The following is a 23420-nucleotide window of genomic DNA, read 5'->3' on the forward strand; positions in this document are numbered from 1 at the left end:
TGGGGTGGTTATCTTTCCAGTGCACTCATACCGTGTCGTGTGGTGGGGGGGAGCTTAGGCTTCCGTGCATCCTGTCAGAGGCACTCATTGTGCAGGATATGGGTGAGATTGCGGGACAAGTTCCTCCCGGCCTTGGATTGCCAAACCAGTTTGTGTACATTGAAGAGGAATCCCAATCGTGACAGCAGGTGGTTCTGCTGTGATAGTCAGGGCAGATTAGACGGCTGGAGGCGCTCCTCTTATGCGAGTAAGAGGGTAGGGTTTGCAGTGCGCCTCCGTTGGTCGGCCAAATCAGCATAGTCAGGGCAGATTAGACTGCAAAATGGCTGGCCGTAGTTCCCTGTGAGCTTAGTCAAGTCAGATTAGAATGCGGTACAAAATCCAGTGAAGCGTGCACGCAGAAGCGGTAGGATCTTGTACATATGCTGTGTGTAGTGGCCTTGTTGCCATGAACTGTTGAGATTCAGTCTGGTTCCAACGTGTAGGGTGCGCACCTTGCTATTTTTTATCATCGCTTTTTGTTTATTGAAGCGTAGGCATGTGTTTTGAGATGCAAGTCATGCGGTGTATTTGGTGGCGATTTGATGCATTAGATGACTGTTTATTTATAGCCATTGTGGTAGGTGGTTTTTGAGTACACGTGATTAACATTACAAAGTTAGGTGAGGATATAATTGAGGAACCCCCTTGAGAAAAAAGTGGAATACCACGTGTCGGACTTAGTGTAATGTGGCTGAAAATAACGTCAAAGAATTGAATACAAGAGAAATTTAAAAGCATGTGAAAAAATGGAAAGTTGTTGTATTACTTTTTGAATTGCACAGTACAGCTATTAGCAATAGTATTGCTTTAAAGACATTGAATTCCAAGTACGGGGTACGATTTTCCCACTACGTACATTCTTTAGAGTGTAAGACCCTCTGCCTAATACTTTGATGATTTGGAAAGGCCCTTCCCAGTTAGGCTCTAGCTTCTTTTTGTTGCCAGTGGCCTTACGCAGAACCCAATCTCCCTCTTGAAATGTGCGTAATTGGACCCTTTTGTTGTAGTAGCGTTCTGCTACCTTCTGATAATTTTCCAGTCTCATTTGGGCCATTGTACGTGTTTCTTCTAGAAGGTCTAGGTTGTGCAGTAATTGAATGGTGTTCGTTGTTGGATCAGATGCAATCTCTGTCCGAAGTGTAGGCAGACCGACTTCTGTTGGGATGATAGCTTCTGTTCCATAAACCATGGCATAGGGAGACTCCCCCGTGGAGGATCTTTTTGTTGTTCTATAAGCCCATAACACTTTCGGTAGTTCTTCTACCCATGCTCCTTTTTTGTCTTCCAAATTCTTCTTAATGTTGGCAAAGATGACTTTGTTGGAAGCTTCTGCTTGACCATTACCCTGCGGGTAAGTAACAGAGGCGAAGCTTAGCTTGATCTTGTACGTGTTGCATAGTTCTTGTACCTTTGCATTTTGGAATGGAGTGCCGTTGTCGACGACTATCTCCCAGGGTATTCCAAATTGACATATAATATGTTTCCAGATGAAGGACATAGTGTCTGTTTTGTTGACCGTGACGTACGCCTCTGCCACAACCCATTTTGTGAAGTAATCAGTGGCTACAAGAGCATATCGTTTTCCACCAACGGCCTTAGGAAGTTCACCTACTACATCCATTCCCCATTTTGCAAAAGGCCAAGGTGCAACAATGGAGTGTAGGGTTTGAGCAGGTTGATGGATGGTGGGTGCAAATCGTTGGCATTTGTCACATTTCTTAGCATAATCTCGTGCCTCTGTCATCATGTACGGCCAGTAATATCCTGCTGTAAGCGCTTTGTGTGCCAAGCTTCGTCCCCCTGTGTGATTTCCGCATGCCCCCTCATGTATTTCTTCTAACAATTTTTTAGCTTCTGATGGGCACAAACATCGCAGATACGGGCCATTGAAGGATTTTCGGTACAACGTGCCATGGATCATGGAATAGCGTTGTGCCCGAAGGCGCAGAAGTTTTGCATCTTTCGGATTAGGTGGGAGCTCGGAGGTGGTCAAGTACTTGATGATCGGATCTATCCAGCATTCGGGTTCGGATGAGGTGGAACAGACTTCCATATCTTTGATTGATCGGCTAAAAGATATGGAGGATTGGCGTGTGCACGCTCCCGCAGAAGCTAATTTGGCAAGGGCATCGGCCTTCTGATTTTGCTCCCGAGGTACTTGTGTGAGGTCGAACTGGCGAAAATGCGACCGTAAAATGGTTGCCTTCTGTAGGAGGCTAGCCAGATGGGGTGCTTTGGTATCGAAATTCCCAGCCACTTGCTCTATCATAAGCTGCGAGTCGCCTCTGACGTTTAGACGCTGGATTCCCATTTCGCGTGCGAGTTCCAAACCATAGATCAGTGCCTCATATTCTGCTTCATTGTTCGTCGTGGGTTGCTCTAAACGAATGGCTTCTTCGATTTTTAGGCCCGAGGGAGCTTCTAATACGACGCCAATACCAGCCCCTTGGGAATTGGATGCTCCGTCAGTGTGCATTGTCCACAACCATTGATCTTCTGATTCTAGTAATTCTGGCAGGGCATCAGGAGTGAACGACTGAATTTCAACCAGGAAGTCAGCGAGTACCTGCCCCTTTTTAGCTTTTCGCGGTAAAAACTGAATATCGTATGTCCCAAGCTCTATGGCCCATTTAGATAACCTTCCAGAAAGGTCGGGCTTGCTCAGCACCTGCTTTAATGGATAGTCCGTATATACGATGATTGTGTGGCTTTCAAAGTATTGTCGTAACTTCTTTTTGGCCGTGAGGAGTGCGAGTGCCAATTTTTCCATCATGCTGTATCGGGTTTCAGCATCTAACAACATCTTGCTGCAGTAGAACACTGGCCTCTGACGATTGGCTTCTTCTCGAAAAAGAACGGAACTTACAGCGAATTTTGAGACAGACAAATATAAGAATAAATCTTCATCAGCAATAGGTGAACTCAATATAGGAGGAGAGCTCAAGTAAGTCTTCAATTCGTCCAATGCTTTTTGCTGATCTGGTCCCCAGGAGGTGTTGGTGGACTTCTTTATGCACTGCAAGAAGGGCTGGCAGCGGTCTGACATTCGTGATATGAATCGACTTAATGCTACTATCTTGCCGGCTAGAGCCTGTATGTATCTGATTGTTCGGGGTTCCTTAATTTCTGAGAGGGACGCAATCTGAGTTGGGTTCGCCTCGATGCCCCTCTGACTGACGATGTATCCCAAGAACTGTCCGGAGGATACCCCGAAGACACATTTTGTGGGGTTTAACTTCATTTTATAAGCATCAAGGATGTCGAAACATTCCGTCAAGTCGTCTATATGTGAAGAGCTTTGTTTGGACTTGACGACCATATCGTCAATATAAACCTCCATATTTCTCCCGAGCAATGAGGAAAATATCTTGTGCATCAACCTCTGATATGTCGCGCCTGCATTCTTTAGACCGAATGGCATAACTTTGTAGAAGTATAAACCATCTTCTGTTACGAATGCTGTATGAATCCTATCCTCTGATTTCATGGGGATCTGATTGTAGCCAGAGTAGGCGTCGAGGAAGCTCATTCTTTCATATCCTGCCGTGGCGTCTATCATCTGATCGATTTTTGGTAGAGGGTAGCTATCTTTGGGACAGGCTTTGTTTAGATTTGTGTAGTCTATACATACTCTCTTTTTCCCATTCTTCTTTGGGACCACGACGGGGTTGGCAAGCCAACTGGGGTATAAACATTCTTCGATTGCCCCCGTGCTCAGGAGCCGCTGGACTTCCTCTTGTATGACTCGATTGACCTCTGGAGCGAATCTCCTCTGCTTCTGCTTGACGGGTGGGAAGTAGGTGGAGATATTCAAGCTGTGGCTCATAACAGAAGGGTCTATTCCGGGTATGTCGTGTGGCGTCCAGGCAAAAGTTCTCATTCTGGTTTGGAGAAACCGTACGAGGGTCTGCCTCTCATCTTGTGAGAGCTTGGCACTGACCAGGACTGCTTTTGAAGGGTCGGCGTCATCCAGAACCACTTGTTCTAAGGTATCTAGCGTAACTTGGGGCTTTTCTTGGTCTTCTGCTAGATTGATTCCTTTTAGGCACGCGGGTAGGTACTGCTGTAATTGCTATTTGTCAGGAGAGTCCTCATGGGAGGCAGAGGCAGAGCTACTTATTTCTTTTAAGGTAAGGAAGCACTTTTTGGCTTGCTTCTGGCAGCCTTTGATATCGATGGTGTATCGGCCATTGAGCGATTGGCATCGCATCACCTGATGTAGAGTGGAGACTACCCCCCGCATTCGGTGGATCCAACCCCTCCCCATGATGGCGTTGTAGCTCGTGGCGGAGTCTATGATAAGGAAGTCTACTGGCAAGGTGCGTTCTGCAGCTACCACAGTTAACCGAACGACGCCCTTTGGATAGACTCTCTGGCTGTTGAAACCCAAAACGGGCATGGTGGAGGGTCGGATCTGATTCTCCTCTAGTCCCATTTTCTGGTAGGCTTCCCAGAAGAGGATGTCGACCCCACTGCCCCCATCGATCAGAACTCTGCCCAGCTGGCAGTGGTCAACTTGTAAGGAAATGACGAGTGGATCGTCATGAGGCAGGTGGACGCCCTTCAGGTCTTTGTTAGTGAAGGTAATAGCAGAGGCTGTGTAGCTTCTTTCTTCTGAAGTGACGAGATTGACCACGTGGCCTAATGATTTGTACCGCTTCACTCGTTCTTCCATCCTTTTATGGATTTTAATTGCATGGTCTTGATTATCGGTGGATTCTATGATTCCGTGGATCATAGGGACTTGTTTAAGAGGCTCCAGGGTGCTGTCAGAGGCTGTGTGTACGGGGTCTGACGCCTGCGGAGTGGGGGCAGAAGCTGTGTTCTGCCGCGAGGCGCCTGGTCTGTCTGTCTCCTTGATGTATTGGGTAAGCCGCCCACTCCTCATGAGGGCTTGGATCTGATTGTTCAGATTGTGGCATTCAGCGATCGTATGACCGTGATCTTTGTGGAAGAGACAGTATTTGCTTTTATCCCTTCTGTCGGATGGAGTGTTAATTTTGTAGGGCTCTCGCCAGATAGGCCTATCTTTATTCTCTTCATAAATGACTTCTTGCGGGACGGTGTATTCGAAGGATGGGTACCGCGATGGCTGACGATCTTGCCTAGGCCTTTTGCCTTCCTTCGTATGATCCGTTTGGTTCCGCTTCCTCTTGTCATCCCTGACAGGTGGTGGAGGGTTATTCGCTGGGGGAGCAGAGATAAGTGCAGTCTTCTTCTGTGCGCGCTCTCGAAATTCTAATACTCTGAAGACGCCCTCGGCTCGGGTCTGCACGTCTGCCATATCATATGGTGGTGTCATAGTGAGATTCTCATGCAAGAGTGACCCCACTTGCAAGCTCTTGACGAAGAGATTTGCTGCGGTGAGTGGGTCGACGTCGTGGATTTGATGCACGAGGTCAATGAAACGCTGTAAGTATGCCTTTGGGTGTTCATTCTCCCCTTGTTCGATTCGATAGAGATCGGCCATTGTTCTGGGAGCCTCTCGGTTCGCGCTGTACTGCTGTAAGAAGGATCGTCGGAGATCACTAAAGCTGTTGAGTGATCCGGCTTTTAATTGTCGGAACCATAGTAGAGCCGGCCCGGAGAAAGTCGTGGAAAAGACTTTGCATTGTATGGCTTCGTTATTAGCTTCTAACGCCATCTTCTGTTGAAATTGAAATAGGTGGTTTAATGGGTCTCCCTTTCCGTTGAATGCAGGCAGGGAAGGGATGGCGAAGTCCCGAGGTTTTGGCTCATTCAGAATCCATTCCGAAAAAGGCGATTTTTCAGTGGTTCTTGATACAAGATCCAGATGTTCGGTGGCGTAGGCGGATCGTCCATCTGTGAACTTCTGCATCATTTCCCTCATCATGTCTTGTTTCCAACTGTCCAAGAAACAGATCGAGGGAACACAACCTTCTGAGGGAGAATCGTGTGCGACATGAAGTATGGTGCGTTGAGGCCGGACGTCTGTTGTTGGCTGAGCGGGTCCAGTGGGTTCTGCTTCGGCCCGCCCATGCGCGCCAGAGGTTGGGGCTTGTTGCCCGTCGGTCCCAGAGGATGGGGGGATGGCTTGGGACTGCCCGTTACCTGGGTTCATGTTGTGAGGTGGGGAATTGACACGGTCGACTAGAATGTCAGATCTGTCGGAATCAAGATTCTCACGGGCTTGGGTGTTGCGAGTCGTGTCAGTGGACCTGCGGAGCTCAGCAATCTCTGCTTCGAGCCTGGCTTGGGCTTCGGTTAATGTCTTGATTGCCTCGTCGGACCGCTGCTGGCTTGCTTCCAGTAGACGACACATTCTCTCGATCTGGTCGCTCATGTCTGCCGGAGGGACGTTCTGTACAACCGGGCCCGAAACTCCGTTGCCTTTGGGTGGCATGACTTCTGAATTTGCAGTGGATCTTGATTTCTTGGTTCGACGACGTGGCTAAGGCCGAAACGTTTATCGATTCCCACAGACGGCGCCAATTGTTGGGGCAACAATTTGTCTTTCTGTAAATGGAAGTAAAGATCCGACAACGTTTTGACGTCTTGCTTCTTTTCCGGTGATGAAACCTGTCTCGGACTCGTCGGGATTTCCTGAAAGAAAGACACTCCGATGCCTAAGTCAGTTACAAATTCGATCCCTTTTTTCTTCTTAAAATCTCATATTTATAGGATATAGTATACCCAACAGTTAGTTGGTTCAGTTAGGTCGTGAAAAGGAGGGAGGAGAATAACTGAATTTCCCTCCAAAAATACCAACTTTTAAAACATCTCGCTCAAAGGTCAGAGGCGCGGACAACCTCTGACCTACAGCTTCTGCCTTCGGAAAATCCCTTTGTCTAAACGCTCCGCTTTGAATATCTGATAAATGAGGCAAGTATTTCCGGGCCGAACATTTTGGGCCCAACAGGCAGTATTGCACATTACATAATTAATGGCGATTAAGATGCCAACCCCCAAATTAAAAAAAAAAACATATATAATATATAATTTAGTATAAACCTTGTTCAAATAGAGTGCCCTACTCTCTTAATTAGTCATGACTCACAACATTAAAATTAAGACTAGATTGTATGATTAATTAACAGAAACTATGAAATTGTGGTTTGCATGTTATCAGGGGAAATTAAAGAAATCAGCTCGCAAAATAACAAAATAAAGTATACGACGTATATTACTATATATATAGATCGATCCTCACAAGTGCTGTAGCTTCTAATTTATACATTTTATTTTATTTAATTTCATTTGTCACACATTTTTATGCTATATTATTTTAAATAATATAATGTTTGATTAAATAACGTGGCATAATGTAATTTGTCATACTTTGTAACATACTATTGAGAGTCACAAAATTAGACACATGTGTGTGCCCAAATTAGTTACAAATTTGTAACTCCCAAATATTACTTAATAATGTGTAGATTATGTATTACACATTTGAGTTTGAATTTCACAAAGTCATTATGCAATATGGCTATTGGAGACATATTTTTAACTCTCATTAGATGTATGAATATTACAAAATAATGTGGGAAAGAGTTTGAGACGTTCTGGAAAAACTAAAATTTTGTTGCTAAAATTGGAGCTGTGGCCACAACCACTGATAATCCCTGGCCGCGCCCTGGGGGAGGCTAGTGGCCGCGGCCACTAATACTCCTAGCCGCAGCTAGGGATGCTGACAACCAATTTTTTTTCTTCAGTTTTTTCTAATTTGAACGGTCCTAACATCCCAAGTAACTCTCAAATCTTCATTTTAATTTCATAAACATTTAATTAAACATTTGTAACAGCCATGAGGTTGGTGAAATTTAAAATTCAAAGGGTATCTCAAACTCTATAAATAGGAGCCTAATGCTCACTTGTAATAAGGCAACTCAATTTTTCTATCCACTAGAGCACTTGGCTCTAGAAATACACCAAAAAGTTTTGATTATTCCAAGGAGCTATTTCCAATATTGAGAGATCCCTTAGTGCTTGAGATATGAGAAAAAAGCTTTTGGACAAAGATTGTAAGCCTTATTCAAGTTGGTGATCCTCAATATTTTTCACTTTGGTTGTGTGAGTGATAGAATATTGCTTATTGTTCTTGTTAATTCTTATTTCTACTATTGCTTTTTTCTTCTTTTCTTCTATTTTCTCTTTATATATATCTGTATCTTTTGTTTTAGAGTTGTACTTATTATAATTCTCTTCATCTAAATATTTCTACATTTATTTGTATTTTTTGTTATTATAATTTATAGTATTTAAATATAAAATATTTTAATAATATTGTTTTATAAATATCAATAAATTAAAGTGTAAAAACAATATTTATCACATTGATAATACTTAATTAATTATATATAGTATAGAGTACATGAGAAGTCCCAGAAACGCTAACAGTTATCTTATTAAGACAAATCAATAACAATAATAGTGTCTGTTTTTTTGTGGCAAATAATAGTATCTATTTTCATCTATCTACAATATGAAAATTAACCAGAAAAAAAAGAAGAAGAAAGAAAAACCCTCTTCTGCACCCTCAAAATAAATAAAGGTTGCTTGAAAAAAATCAATCTATTTTTTTTACCTGTCTTGATATTGCACTGTTAAAAAGGAAAATTAAATCAAATTACTAATTTTGCTTCCACTATTCACAAAATGTGATTTTAAAAGGGTACGCAGCGAAGATTTATTTTGTGTAGCTAGTGTTCCAAGTTGTCTTTCTCTCTATGCATCGAGTTCTTCACAATGAAAAATAGGTGCATTGATAGGAAACGTGTTTCCCAAGTCACCAAAAAGAATGTCATCTCCCTCAGTATAGCTGCAAGAATCTTGGCAATCGAAGTATGTTTGTATGTCCTCGGGGAAGCTCCGGCGGGGCAGTTCAGTCTCAGCCGACGTTGATGGGCAATCCACTGCCAAAGTAGTTCTCTCGAGCATTTCTTTGAACTTAGTGGACTGTAGTAGTAGCCCTAAGGCTGACGAAGGCCTCGCCACACAACCGTCGTTGCATGGCGGGCCCACTGCTGCCGAATCATCAACACTTGAGCTTAGTAACCCTCCTTCATGGTTATTATTAGGGTTAGGGTTTGGATTATTAATTAGGTCTCCATTAGGGTTTGGTTGGAAGTTGTTAGGGTTATCTTGGGTGGTTGGACGTAGCCACTTGATGTAGCGGCTTAGATCAAAATTTGTAACAGCGTTAAGTCCACGGTACTCAATTGCTGCCATGTCATAAGCTGTGGCTGCTTCTTCTTGTGTAGCTGGATATAGAATAGAGAAAATAATTCATATGTAATAATTCATGCAAAAATAATATATAAAAGATTAATTGAAGAATTCAATTTTTGTTGTAAAACTTTGGTGAGATTTTTATAGAAATTCATTTATTAAATTCAAAGAGTTTGAATGTGAAATATTGTGAATATAAATGGCTGACCAAGCAGTTGAGGTTTGGTGATCTACATCCCAACCAACTTGATTCGATTGCGTGTTTTTTCACTATTCATATATTTATATATCACATGACCTACATATATAATAGTGCAATTAATTTTGGGAGTTTTCTTTTCCTTTTTTTATTAATATTTACACGTAATACATATATTATACATATTTAGATCTATATAAATTTTGTAGGACCACATTTGTATATAATATTTAATGTAACATTAGTCATTATTTGTTGGATGTTGCAGCAAATACATTTTGGGAGTTATTAATGATCATTTGTGAGAGTTATTTGTTGACAAATGTCACCCAAAAGGCAAAACCTTTTTCAATGTTTACATTTTAAACATGAAGAATGAAGCCATGCACTAAAAGCTTGATTAAGCTTGTCCATAAGTTTATATTAACGAAAGCGATACTTCTTTAATAAAGTCTATATAGTTGGTTATTAGAACGGTTTTATTGATTTGGTTGTTAAAATATAAGAGGGCACATCTATAAGATTAGACCCACAACGACTATTGGATTAGTATTATTATTACTTACAAATATTTCAATAAATGTTTTATGTTATGTGGGATGTGATTTTTTTTATATATTTTTTATTATACTTATATAATATACGTAAATACATGAAGCTTAGGGTAGGGTGGGCAAATGTCGCCCATCTCTTATTTTAGTGCCTCCACAATTTTAATTGTGGTCCAACAATTTCCAAGTCCAATTATTTATGAAAAGAAAACCATTTATATTATCTAGCTAATACAATAGTATTTCAATACATCATCAACTTTTACAAAGTTCAGTTTTTTTTTTACATTTCATTTTGAAAGAAAAAAAAATATTTGTTTTGGTTTCTTTGCTTTTTTTTTTCTTTATACTCTGCAGTACACCGCTCACCTAATTAGATTTTTTTTTTATATATATTTTCGATTTTAGGATTTAGTTATTAGAAGCTTACTAGCAGAATCAAGGTTCTTAATTCAATTCAAATAGCTAGGTTTATTTAGATATTTGATCTTTTTCTAATTTTTACATTAGTTTCTTTAAATATATTCTTAAATTAGTGTGTTTTGTTAAGATGTAATTCGAATAATGATTAACCTATCTAATGAATTGTTTTCTTAGGGTATTTATTCTGCAATTATAGTTTCAAATGTGTTTTTTTTTTTTAAAGTTAAAAAAAAAAAAAAAAAGTTTAAAAGTTTACATTTTAGAAGTATTTTTCCTTGAAGTTTCATCCTTTATTCACCTTTATATAAAGATATTTATATGATTAGAGAAAGTTGATTTTAGTTTGTTCATTTTGTAATTAAGGTAGTAAATTAATCTTATATATTTATGATAAAATACATAAGAAAAAGATCAAATATATATTATTCTTATAACAAAATAAGTAAATAAATAGAAGTTACGTACCATAGGTTCCTAGGTAGAGATATTTATTTCCAAATACTCTTCCAATTCGTGCTTCCCATCTTCCATTATGGTGGTGTCTACACATATTCGTATCAAATCAAATCAATACATCTCTTATTATTATTGATAGCATATATACACTTTTATTATTAAACAAGCTATATATGTTATATTATATTTTATGACCAAAATGGCTTGTCCTTGTCTTTATCTACTTTCAGCCACTAATTAAATAATAATTGACCAATAAATTAAATAGGAGAATTTGGTCATATTAAAAAGAAAAAGGTAAAGATTTATTTGTATCTTAAATTAAACATGGAGCTGGTTTGCCCGAGAGGTTAAGGGGGTAGACTTAAGATCTACTGCACGTAAGTGCGCGTGGGTTCGAACCCCACAGCCAGCATTTTTTTATCTTCTTAATTAGTAAGTGTTTCTACATAGTTTTTACTTTGTATAATTGATCAAATTAGTTTTTCCATATTTGTCAAAAAAAAAAACCCATGAATATATGAGTTTTAATTTTATAATAATTACCTTGCCACTCCCCTATATTTCGAAACTCCTCGGGAAAATCCACTGCTTTTTCTGCAAATAAAATATGCAAAAATAGGACAAATTAAAATAAATATAGAACCCACCCACCCACAATTTAAATTTAAAATGTATATCATTAATTAATATTACCTCCTAAGAGATCCAATATATTCTTCTTTAGATTGACCCTCCATTTCCTTCTTCTCTTCTTCATATGTTGATAGCTATACATTTACACATTTTCAGAACACACCATGTTGAGTTAACCTCTTTACTCCATCTAACCAAATTAGACAATGTTTATTGGAATTAAACTAATAAAGAGTAAATTAAGGAGTTTTTATTACTGGAAAATTAAGAATTGTGTCTTGTCCCCAGTACTTCAATGCTGCCAAGTCATATGCATGTGCTGCAGCTTCCTCATTATCATAAGCTCCTGATCATATCAAAAACCAAATTTTCTCACTATTAAATGATACTCAAATGATCATCACATCATCATAAATAAATATATAAACCCACAAAAATTAAAAGATATATATTTATTTATTTATAACAGAAAAAGAAATCAATAGTAAAGATGATGAAACTTTTTTCCTTGACTTTTCAATCATTCATTGTAAAGAAAAGTAATACATATACTACCAAACTTACCTAAATACACTGCATTATTCATTCCGGTTGAGTAGTAATTCCACCACCACCATCAAAAGCCAGGAAAAAATTTAATTCATGACAAAACAAAAACAGAACAAATTATATATATGATCCCAACCAAAAAAAAAACAAAATTATTAAAAAAAAAAACCACTATATGAATTAAGTGGTAACAATAAAAATTAATAATTATAATAACCTTGTCTTCCTTTCTTATTTTGAGAATCATTCCAGCAATTCTTATCCCACAAATGAGCTTCATATCGACCTGTCCAACGATGTCTGAAAAAAAAACAATAATTTCATACTAAAAAAAACATTATATACCAACCTAAAAAAAAATAAAAACTAAAAGCGTTCAATAATTTTGAGATATTATATGATCTAATTCTTCAATAATTTATAACCTTGTGACACCTCTGTAAATGGAGCTGCGGCGAGGTGGAGAGTCTCTTGGTACGCTTTTTCGAGTCCTTTTCGCCTTTGATTTAGCTTTGGTTGTGGCGTTCTCACCGTTGTTACCGGTTGGTGTAGTGTTTTTCTGGCTTTTCCGGGAGATCTTCGCCATGAAAACTTGACGATGAAGAAGAAGATGATGATGATGATCACTGTAACTACTCTTCTAGCTAATAGAGAAAAGACAGAAAAAAAGAAAAGAAAAGAGTGGTAGCACAAGTGATTAAATAACAATATATAGTAGGGATCGATATATATATATGAGCAATAATAATAATAATAATAATAAAAGGATTTTAAATGAAATTAATAATATAATTACTTGAGGGCACTGCTACTGCCTAGCTAGCCGGCTTGGACTATGGTTATTTTTTCTTTCTTTGCCGTCTCTCCAAACGGCTCGCAATCCCTTTGCTCTTTGTCTTAACTTGCTATTTTGTGTCATTGTGAAATTTTTTTGGTATATATAGATTGGTTCTTTTGGCTTATGTTTTCAATCTTTTATTTCTCATTTTAATATTAATTAAGCTACTAACGTAATCTTTATTAATTTAAAATGATGGGTTTAATTTTATTTACTTCTTCTATTCAATATTCAAAACCTAACTCATTCTTATCTTTTAAAGAAGTATAATAAATGAAAAGAGAAGGAAAAATAAATTATTTAATTACTCTAATTTTTAGCTGGTTTCTCTTGTTTTCCTCTCTTTAATTCTCTCTTTGTGCTTGGTTAATTCATTGATGTGTCGTGTCATATTAATTGCTTATTTATTCTATACTTTCATATCAGTATATTTTGTTATAAAGAGAATGAACATATGTGGAAATATTTGATTGGGTTTTGTCCATTGCTATTCTTTAAAAGTTATATTAAAGTTTTTTTTTTGTAAGAAGTTTTATTAAAGTTATATGCATGTATGTTATCAATATGATTCATTTTGTTTTTAGGCCCATTTTATTAAAATATTCATTATATCATATGTGACATGTATACAATAATTTTGTTTTGGAGGCCAACTTACTTACCTGTAATTGCGAAAAGTATAATTTGACCTACAAGAAATTTGGGTCTTTATTAGAGTGATTCATGCCTTTGACATTTTCTATACACAAAGATACATAATAATATATTTAAATCAAGCTAGTATATTAGATCGATGGTTCCAGAATCTATTATATATTAGATGAGATTATTTGAGTCAAGTCTGTCTTATTTTAGTGTCATTTTTTTTTCCTTCTTTTTTCGAATACCACAATACCGTAGCTGGTATGGCTATTTAGTTTGGTGGAAATGAGAATGTTAAATTTAACTCGTGTTTTATAAATTTATTTGAAATAGTTTAAAAATTTGTATATGCGAGTAAGTTCTATTTTTTAGTTTGATTTAAAGATAATCTTAACTCTTTTAAATATTTGAATTTCTACATTTTATTAATCTAAATTTACTCTAATTTTACTCCCACAAACTCAAAATTCGTACTAAACACCTCTAATTATTTTAATATAATTGAGCTAATAGTTATAGATGGATTTACTATCTACCACATGGGTACACCGTACATGGGTAGAAGTGATAAAGTCATGGTGTTAATAGATTAGTATTTTTATCGACACAAATTCTAATAAAGTCGTTTAGAGTAGTACGTCAATCGTAGAAGAAAAATATTCTTATGAGTAGAACAATAATCAAAGTGAGTTAATTTGTTAGTCTCATCTTTGTTCGACCCACATATATAACCAACTACCAAATCATAAAATCTGATAAGTTCATTCAGTCGGATTGGTCGATTTCGTATATATATAAATGCTCAGAAAAATATGAAACCACTGCTTCTGTACTTTATTTGTAAAAAAATAAAAAAGTACTTTATATGATTTTGCTTTCAATTTCAAACCGACTAAATTTACCACAAACACCTCTAAATTTAATATAAAACGCCAATAATACTGTAACTAATACCTCTTTTATATAAAAAGTGTATAGATAAATATTCTAAATATTTAATTTAATATACTTTTAAAACTAATTAAAATAAATATTTATTAATTATATTAATATAAATTTAAATATTATAAATAACATTATTATAATAATATTTAATATGAGATTACATATTTAATAATTATATTAATATAAATTCAAATTCAAATATTATAAAAAATTATCATTATAATAATATATAATACAAAATTAGATATTTAATAATTACATTAATATAAATTCAAATGTTAGGAATATTGTTATGATAATAATATATAATATATAATCCTAATTTTTAACAAATTATATTAATATGAATTCAAATATTATAAAATATTATTATAATAATACTTAATACTAGATTAGATATTTAATACTTATTTTAATATAAATTTAAATATTATAAAATATCATTATAACAATAATATATAATACATAATCTTAATTTTTATAAAAAAATATCATTTATATTTAAAAAAAGTTATCATATTATATATATATTTAAAATCATAAATAATGTTTTGCTTAATTTTTTCTTTTTAATATGTTTATGTCTTTTTTAATATATAATATTATTTATTTATTCGACAATGATACAAATTTAATAAAAATAATTAATAAATTCTATAAATAAAAATAAACAAATGTGCATTGCACGTTATTTGTAACTAGTATATAATACATATATATACTAGATACAAGCAATGTACAATGCATAAACAATATTATATATAAAAAAACATAAACATATTAAAAGAAAAATTAAACCAAAACATTACTTATAATTTTAATATATATAATATTGATAACCTTTTTAAATATAAATGATAAATTTTTAATAAAAATTAATATTATGTATTATATATTAGGTTATAATGATATTTATAATATTTAATTTATATTAATACAAGTATTAAATATCTAGTCTTGTATTAAATAGTACTATCATAATAATATTTCTATAATATTTGAATTTATGTTAATATAATTATTACATATTTAGTCTTGTATTATATATTATTATAATAATTATATTTTATAATATTTAAATTTATATTAATATAATTAATAAATATTTATTTTTAAAATATATTTAGAATATTTAATTAAAGTTAAAAAAAACTATTAAAATAAAAAATGTTCCTATTCTACAATTATTTTTTTTTATATAAAGAGATATAAATGAATTCACATTAAAAAAAAACAGAATATCAATAAAACTTATTTGTATTAGTATATAAAATTACATGATCGTCCCCATAAATTAAATAACGTAAATTTAGAGTGATTTGTGCGTAAATAAAATAAAAGATTTAGAGTGAAAATATACTATACAATATATATTTATATATATGTGTGGTCCATGGAGCATGGATCGGGCATGAGTCCTACAAATTTGTATTTTTAGAAAAAAAAATGAATAATAAATTGGTGTGTATTTGTTGGTGTAGCTCATTATGCGGCGGTGGGGCTTGGCTTGTTGTGAAGGGTGTAATTAGCCCTGTTCTTTCTTTTTCATTTTCTTTATTTCTTTTTTTTTTAAAAGATTAAAAAAGGGTGTAATTAGAAAACAGCTATGACTTAGTCAGAGAAGTGTTATAATTAATAAGGTAATAATAATAAGGTTATGAGAGAATGGGTAGGTCAGGGTTGGGTGGTAGTAAGTAAGTAATATCTAATATGTGGGGTATCATGCCAAGATTTTGGGCACAAAACAGAAACTTAATTCGATTATTATGACCCCTCACCCCTTACTACGTACGTGCTCATTTAATAAATATTAATGTACAATGCAAAGAAAAAGAAAAAAGAAAGTTAATTGGAACTGCCAACAAAATTGTCGACACCATTCACTTTCAATTTAAAGAAACCACATTTTGCATATACCACAATTTTTGGATTAACTCTTTTGTCTTCTATTATTATTATTAATTATTATGGAAAGTGACTTTTTTTTTTTTTTCATTTTTACAAGTCTAGTCAGTGACCTCACCCATTACATTTATCTAAACTTTATAGTGAAACTGTCAGTCTTGCAATAATACATTATGGGTTTCGTTTGAAATATAGAATAGCATTGGATTGATTGCATTAACTTTATTATTGTATGATTTGGTTAAAAATTAATTCAACAACTTAATTAATTATCTTACGATAAAATATGATATAGTCTAACTGCCATAATCTTATAATATGCAATCTTTATATAAATAAATATATAAGATATAAAGAATTATATTTATCTATTTTTTCTCATAAGTAGTTGTGATAAAGAATTAGCTCACTCAGATTCAATGTATTTTCTCCCTATTTCTTAATCCATTTCACTATAATGTTATTTTACTTCTCTTGTCCTAATATGAGCTATAATGTAGTGAAAATACTTAAATTATTCTTAAATTTGTATTTAAATATCAAAATAATTATTTTGGTAGTGAAAAAAAATGATTTACATCACGCAGTTGTTAATATCTCTCAATTAATTTTAATTCATTTTAATAACGGAAATACCAGTTTGTTCCTTGTTCATTGTATGAATACTTGATCGACCCATGTATTTTGTTAAATGATAAAGCAGGTTCTGTATTTTGTAAAATGAAACAAAATCATACCCTAAGCTCGATTTTGGTAAAAAAAAAATTCAATATGACTAAAATACCCATACTTTTATCAATTATATAATAAAATAAAAATAAAACAAATTAAAATCTAAAATAAAATAAAATATAAATATTATACTTATTTAAAATATAAGTTAATTGATTAAACAAACTTAATAATTTTAACCCCAAAAAAAATTAAAAAAGTTAATATAAAAATAAAAAACAAATCACAATCAATTAAAACAATTACTAAACATTAAAATCATAAAACAAAATCAAAATACAATAGGCAAACCCTACATCTATCATCCTTCTCCTCTTCTTTCTTCTTCTTCTTCAATCAGTTTGGGCTGAGCAACCACAACGTCTGCAACCACGCCAACTGTAGCAAGGTCGGAGCTGCTTGGGCTCAAAAGTGGTCGGAGGGGGATTGTCGAAGGGTTGGGAAATATGGGCTACTTAAGCTTGGTCGAATAGGGGGCAGGGGCTACAGTAAAGTCAGAACTACTTGAATGTGATCGGAGGAGGCTTGTGGTCGATGATATCGAAGTTGTAAGGTCGAAGCTGCAAACATCGGAGGTAGATTTGGGCTCGATTAGATGAGGGGCAGGGGCTGCGACAAGGTCAGAGCTGCTTGAACGTGGTTGGAGAAGGCTTGTGGTCGGCGGGGTCGAAGCTGTGAATGTCGAAGGTAGATCTGGGTTCATCTTGGTGTTATCCCCAAAATTTCAGTTCGATGACGCGGCAATCAGAAGTGACAAATGGCAATGCATGGTCAGTAAAAGACACATTAATAATCAATAAATGTGTTGGCTCTTCGAAGTTGTGATAAAGTGATCTGACTGATCTGATAGAATTTCTGTCCGACCGGTGAAGATTTTTGACTGACCAGTCAAGTGTCATGCTAGACCAGAGATGTGCCATGTTAGACAAGAGATGTGCCATGTTAGACCAAAGAAGTGTTATGACCGACCAGTCAGGTGCTTGTCCGACCAGTCAGGTGTTTGTCTGACCAGTCAAGTGTTTGGCCGACCAGACAGGTGTTTGGCCGACCAGTCACTTGTCTTGGCCGACCAGTGAGGGTTTGGCCGAACGGTGAAGTGTTTTGGCTCTCCAGTTTTCCTTCTGGATGTGATGTGAACCGACTAAACAGATCATTGCTACGCAAGAGATCCCAGTAACGGCTTCAGCTAGAATCGGTCATACATGCGTGGGAATCTCTCATATTATCCCAAGGAATCACATACTGTTGTATTTTAAATATTATTATTAATTAAATATTGTGAGAATAACATAAATGACCCAGTCAAAGGGAATATCTGATGTACGATCCATGAGCCTATAAATAAATGACTCATGGTATCATTTTAGGGATTTGATCTTTTTAGACTGAGAAAAACTCTCTAGTTTGGAGACTTTGGGACTGTTACTTGGGGTATTCTTGGGGGCATTTTCTAAGAGAGTTTAGAGAGAGAAACTATGTATTTTTCTACTTACACTTAAGAAACTCAGTTGGCTCAAGTTTATTTGATCTTAAGTGTAGGATAAATATCACAACTCCAAGTGGATTAGGCTATTACCAATAAATTGGGGCTGAACCACTATAAAATTATCTGTGTCATATTTCTCTCTTGAAGGTTCATTGTAGTTTTGACGTCTACTCGTCGTTGGCCAAAATCGTGATCAACACTTGGTTTTGTGTTTTATTTATAATTTTGTTTATATATTTAGATTGATGATGATGTTGATGATATTAGTTTAATGATTTTGTCTATTAGTTTAGATTGATGATGAAAGAATTTGGGTTTGATTTTCTTGGCCACATTGGGTTTAGTTTGGTTTTTTGTAACGTTTTGGGTTTATTCTGGGTTACAGGTGATGGGGATGAGTGGTTTTTATGGGACATCTGGGTTTTTAGATTTATGTTTTAGCTTATTGAAAAGAGCAAGAATTTGAAACCATGATGTTGCCATTTTGATTTTATTGATGTTCTGAGTTTCTAAGTCTATATTCATGAACTTTGGATTTGGATCCGTTATTTCTAATTTTGGACTTTTATGATTATGGATGAACAAGAATTTGAGGATGAATGTGGAGGGAAATGCAAAAAATTTGAATTTTATTTTTGTTTAGGATTAGTTTTATTTTATTTTTTTAATTAAGATTTATGATTAATTTTGGTTAGATTTAGTTTTAATATGATTTAGATTATTGATTTTGTTTAAATTTTGATTTAATAAAAAAAATATTTAATTTAATTAATTAAAAAATATTTTTATTCTTTTTTTTAATTTTATATTTATTTTTAATTTAATATTGTTTTATTTTATATAATTTAATTCATTAATTTAAAAACTCAAGGGCATTTTAGTCGTATTTTAAAATTATGTAACGCCCCACGTCACTATGGTTGCTTCCTAGAATGACGACTGTGTTGGGGTTTTATGCCCTAATTAAAACCCAAATTCTTTGTAATCTCATTTTATTATCATTAAAAGAATATAAATCATTTTTTGCATTGGTTAATCACTTTGCTTACATGTTTTATTTTCATGATTATTTGTTTAATATAAACTTCTATTAAATCCCGAGCATATAACAAATCTTATTTATAGCGACGTAATCACAGTGAAATATAAATATGATTATATGTTCAAAATAAGTTAGTCCTAAGATTAGTCAGTGCACCGGATTTACATTGACTTGCCAATCTACGATATAATCTACTTATACATTACAGAGTTATGTTCTTTCCAGAACATTAGCAAAGTAGATAAGATCGGATGTATTTGTTACATCAGACATAACCGATATTGACAGTTGATAAGATAAGTAAACGTACCGTTATTATCTATTCTAGTCATATCATATAGTTGACCATAGGTCAATTCAATCTCAATTCTGAGTGGTTAGTATTCTAACTGATTGTATTATTTGAGTTTTTTGACTTGTTCGTTATCAACTTACCCTACGGACTAGCCCATACTTACATCTTGGGAACTCGGTAGTATAATTGAGTGGGAGTGTTAATCATAGATATGAACATCTATAGCTTCTGATGAAGAAGTGAAACGATGGTTTCCTTTTAGTTTGGCTCAAGGTGTTAAATGATAGAGATCTCACTTCAGTAATTAAATTAGTTTACTGAAATATCATTTACAAGGAACTAAGTGTTTTAAGGATAAAATACAATGAGGGGTAAAACGGTATTTTAGTCCTATCTCATTGTAGACCGTCTATAGATGATTGAGTGACAATTATGGTTGTAACAATGGATAATTAATAGCGTATCTATATTTGTTATAGAGCGTTCTATGAATTCAAGAGTGCAATTCCGAGTTTATAGTGGAGTCACGAGGAATTAATAAGTTAGTAAATTTATTTGTTAGATTTATGATAACTTATTGGAGCTTGATTTCATAGGCCCATTGTCCCCATTGTACCTTGGATAAAATCATCTAGATAGTCTCAATTAATTGATTTAATTATCAATTAGAATTATCAAAGTTGACCAAGTCAATTTTGGATAGTTTCACAGAGTTGTGTAATTTTGAGAAGAAAAGAGAAATTATGGCAGATTTATTAATTAAGATAAATTGGTATCTAAATTAATAAATAAGTTTAAATCAAGGTTCAAATTATATATAATTAATTTGATAAAAGATTTAAATAATTATTTACTTAATTAAATCGATAGAAAATAATGCATGCCTTGATTTTAAGTCCAATGGGCTTATAATAAAATGAGAAATTTCACGGGCCTAAAGCCCATGATAATTTCGGCCTAGGACTTTAAAATGGCTATTATTTTATTGATTTTTTAATTAAATTAAATGGCCTAATTGAGTCTATAAAAGGAGTGCTTAGAGAGAAGTCAAAACATAAGTCACAAGTCAGATCTTTTGATAGTTTTAGATTCTCTCTAAACACAAGTCATTTTCTAAGCCTCTTTGTTATTTTCTCTTCTTCTCTCTATATCTATCTCATGTGTTGAGAATTGCCCACATTAGTCTAGGTGGTTCTAAGGATACATTGGAAGATTGTGAAGAAAATAGAAGATCGGTTCAGTTTCTTGATAATACTCTGGGACAGAGAGGATACAAGAGTTAGAGAAACTGAAGGAAGGACTGTTTCATTCCGCTGCGTATACTGTAAGTATTCTATTATTTGTTTATCTTTGAATTCAATTTTAGAAACATATTTTAGGCTATCTCGTATTAATTTGTTTAATATTAGATATACATGAAAATAAATAAAGATCCTGTATAAGCTAATCTAAAGACTGGCCTCAGAGCCTTTGGTAATCTTTATTTTCATGTATGAACATGTTTAAAATTGAATTATTTGATATGTTTGAATAATTGGATGATTTTCATGTTTTTATGAAGCATATTGATTTTATGTGAATTTTAGCAATTTTTAGGTTATTTTGTTGTGTTTTCTATGCTATTAATTTTTATATATGCTTTATTTTGTGTAAAACATATTAAAAATTAATTAGAAAATGGTTTTGGTTTGAAAAATTGCTCAAAAAAAAAAATTGCATTGGCTCCCATGCGCGCGTGCGCACCCCAGCCCTGCGCGCGCAAGCAAGCAGCCCAGCAGTGAACAGTAACCGTACGGACGGTACTGTTCATCAATTTTTTTTTTTAAAGAAAATTAAGAATTGTGAAAAGTTATTATTTATAATCAAAGCCAAAAATATCATTGTATTTAAAAAAATTTTAAAATAAGATATATTTGTTAGTTGAGATTTAAATAATTATATATTTTCTACAAAGATTCAAATTCAAATTTAAAAATAGACTAACAACTTAATTTTAAATCTTTTAATATATTAAAATATTATAATTAAGATATTAGATATTTGAGATATTTTCATTTAAATTCTTGTTTTTTTTTTAAAATATAAATATATTTTTATTCTATAGTTTTAATATTTAAATTATTTGAAATTTGAATATTGTTAGTTAGATATTGTTATGGATATTTGAATTTGTTTAACTATTTTGAGATATTTTAGAGTTGCTATAACTATTTATATATTTTTTTTAAATGATTAAAATATTAGCTAATAGTTGTAACAACACAAGATATTTTTGGAAAATAGTTTAGATATTGATTTTAAAATTGGTTAAATTTTGAAAAATATCATTTTTTTCAGCCAATTAATAAAATATTTTTTTAATAAATGAGATTTAAATTAACTTTGGTTAATTGTTGATAAATCCTATTTAAATTAAATTAATATGTTTTTTTAAATTAACCTAAAACCAAGTTAATTATTGATAAATGAAATTTAAATTGATTATTGTTAATTGTTGATAAATTTCATTTAAATTGACTTAATTTTTGTAAAAATTTAATTAATTTGAATTTTTTTTTGATAAATTCTAGATAATTAATTGTGGTATTTTTGCAAATGAAATAAATTGTGGTATTTTTGCATAAATTCATAGAATTGCTCATATAGTAACATGATTAGGCTCATCCAATTATAACATGTCTGTTTGCACTATATGTGGTATTTTTGCAATTGGGCTTAGATGCATATAGTGGCCCATATGTTTGTTAAATATATGGTATTTTGCCAAATAAAATATTCATAAAATGATAGGTTTTATTTGGGCCCATTAGAAAATGTAAAGTTTAAATTCCTCTCTTATGGGTGATTCCACTTGTGAAGGCTCATTTGCTTTGCATGGCTATAGCGGGTCTAATCAATTAATAACAATTAATAAAACGAAGGTTTAAATTCCTGTTTTTTGGACCTTGTATGGAAGATATGGGGCATTTGTAGTGGGAACAACATACTGGACCTAGCCCTCCTCCATACAATCCCAATTGTTAAGACTCATTTACTTGAGTTGGACTTAATTGTATAGGTTCATTATATTAGTTAAACCTAAATATTGATTAGCAACAAATTAATTCTAAATTAATTGAATTTGTTTCAATGTGACACTTTAGAATTAATAAGAAATTATAGGACTTTGGTTTTAAAAATTTTAATCTGTTTAATTTTTTTGGGAAAGTCATAGTCATTAATTTTCTAAAAATAAATAATAAAAATATTATTTGTAATTTTATAATGAGCTTATTTTAAGAATTTTATTCGATCTCCACAGTTGGTTTAACATAGTCAATAGCTTAATGGGGCCTCGAGGCGCTTTGATTCGTCCCCCTACGGAAGGTGTTCATTAGTTATTTTGACAAGGTTAGATCTCGAAAGATAGATAATTATAGGTCAAATTCTACTAGACTCACCCCTACGGTGATTACTAAGACTAAATCTATAATTATCGAAACTGTGG

The 23420-nt window shown here is 33.6% G+C and overlaps 3 protein-coding genes and 1 non-coding gene across 5 annotated transcripts; 1 reads left to right on the forward strand and 3 right to left on the reverse strand.

Moving 5' to 3' along the window:
- Positions 1–239: 239 nt before the first annotated feature.
- Positions 240–3922, reverse strand: LOC133825649 (uncharacterized). Its single transcript, XM_062258564.1, has 2 exons — positions 997–3922; positions 240–340 (listed from the first exon to the last, which is right to left on the reverse strand). The coding sequence occupies exons 1-2, from the start codon at positions 3920–3922 to the stop codon at positions 240–242; spliced, it is 3027 nt and encodes a 1008-aa protein (XP_062114548.1).
- A 192-nt stretch (positions 3923–4114) lies between these two features.
- LOC133825650 (uncharacterized) lies at positions 4115–6406 on the reverse strand. Its single transcript, XM_062258565.1, has one exon. The coding sequence runs from the start codon at positions 6404–6406 to the stop codon at positions 4115–4117; it is 2292 nt and encodes a 763-aa protein (XP_062114549.1).
- A 1979-nt stretch (positions 6407–8385) lies between these two features.
- LOC133824059 (AP2-like ethylene-responsive transcription factor At1g16060) lies at positions 8386–12998 on the reverse strand. 2 transcript variants are annotated; one of them, XM_062256920.1, is made up of 9 exons: positions 12845–12998; positions 12474–12692; positions 12266–12348; positions 12064–12072; positions 11757–11845; positions 11560–11633; positions 11410–11460; positions 10873–10949; positions 8386–9266 (listed from the first exon to the last, which is right to left on the reverse strand). In XM_062256920.1, exons 2-9 carry the CDS (start codon positions 12632–12634, stop codon positions 8731–8733), a joined length of 1080 nt encoding a protein of 359 aa, XP_062112904.1. In that variant the 5' UTR covers positions 12635–12692; positions 12845–12998; the 3' UTR covers positions 8386–8730. The 2 variants fall into 2 exon arrangements, with proteins under 2 accessions (XP_062112904.1, XP_062112905.1); XM_062256921.1 differs by lacking the exon at positions 12845–12998 and having other exon boundaries at positions 12474–12746.
- On the forward strand, positions 11196–11278 carry TRNAL-UAA (transfer RNA leucine (anticodon UAA)). The gene has a single exon. It is a non-coding gene; the product is annotated as a tRNA-Leu (tRNA).
- Positions 12999–23420: the final 10422 nt, after the last annotated feature.

Source organism: Humulus lupulus, chromosome 3, assembly GCF_963169125.1.
Source record: "Humulus lupulus chromosome 3, drHumLupu1.1, whole genome shotgun sequence".
Lineage (NCBI taxonomy): Eukaryota > Viridiplantae > Streptophyta > Magnoliopsida > Rosales > Cannabaceae > Humulus > Humulus lupulus.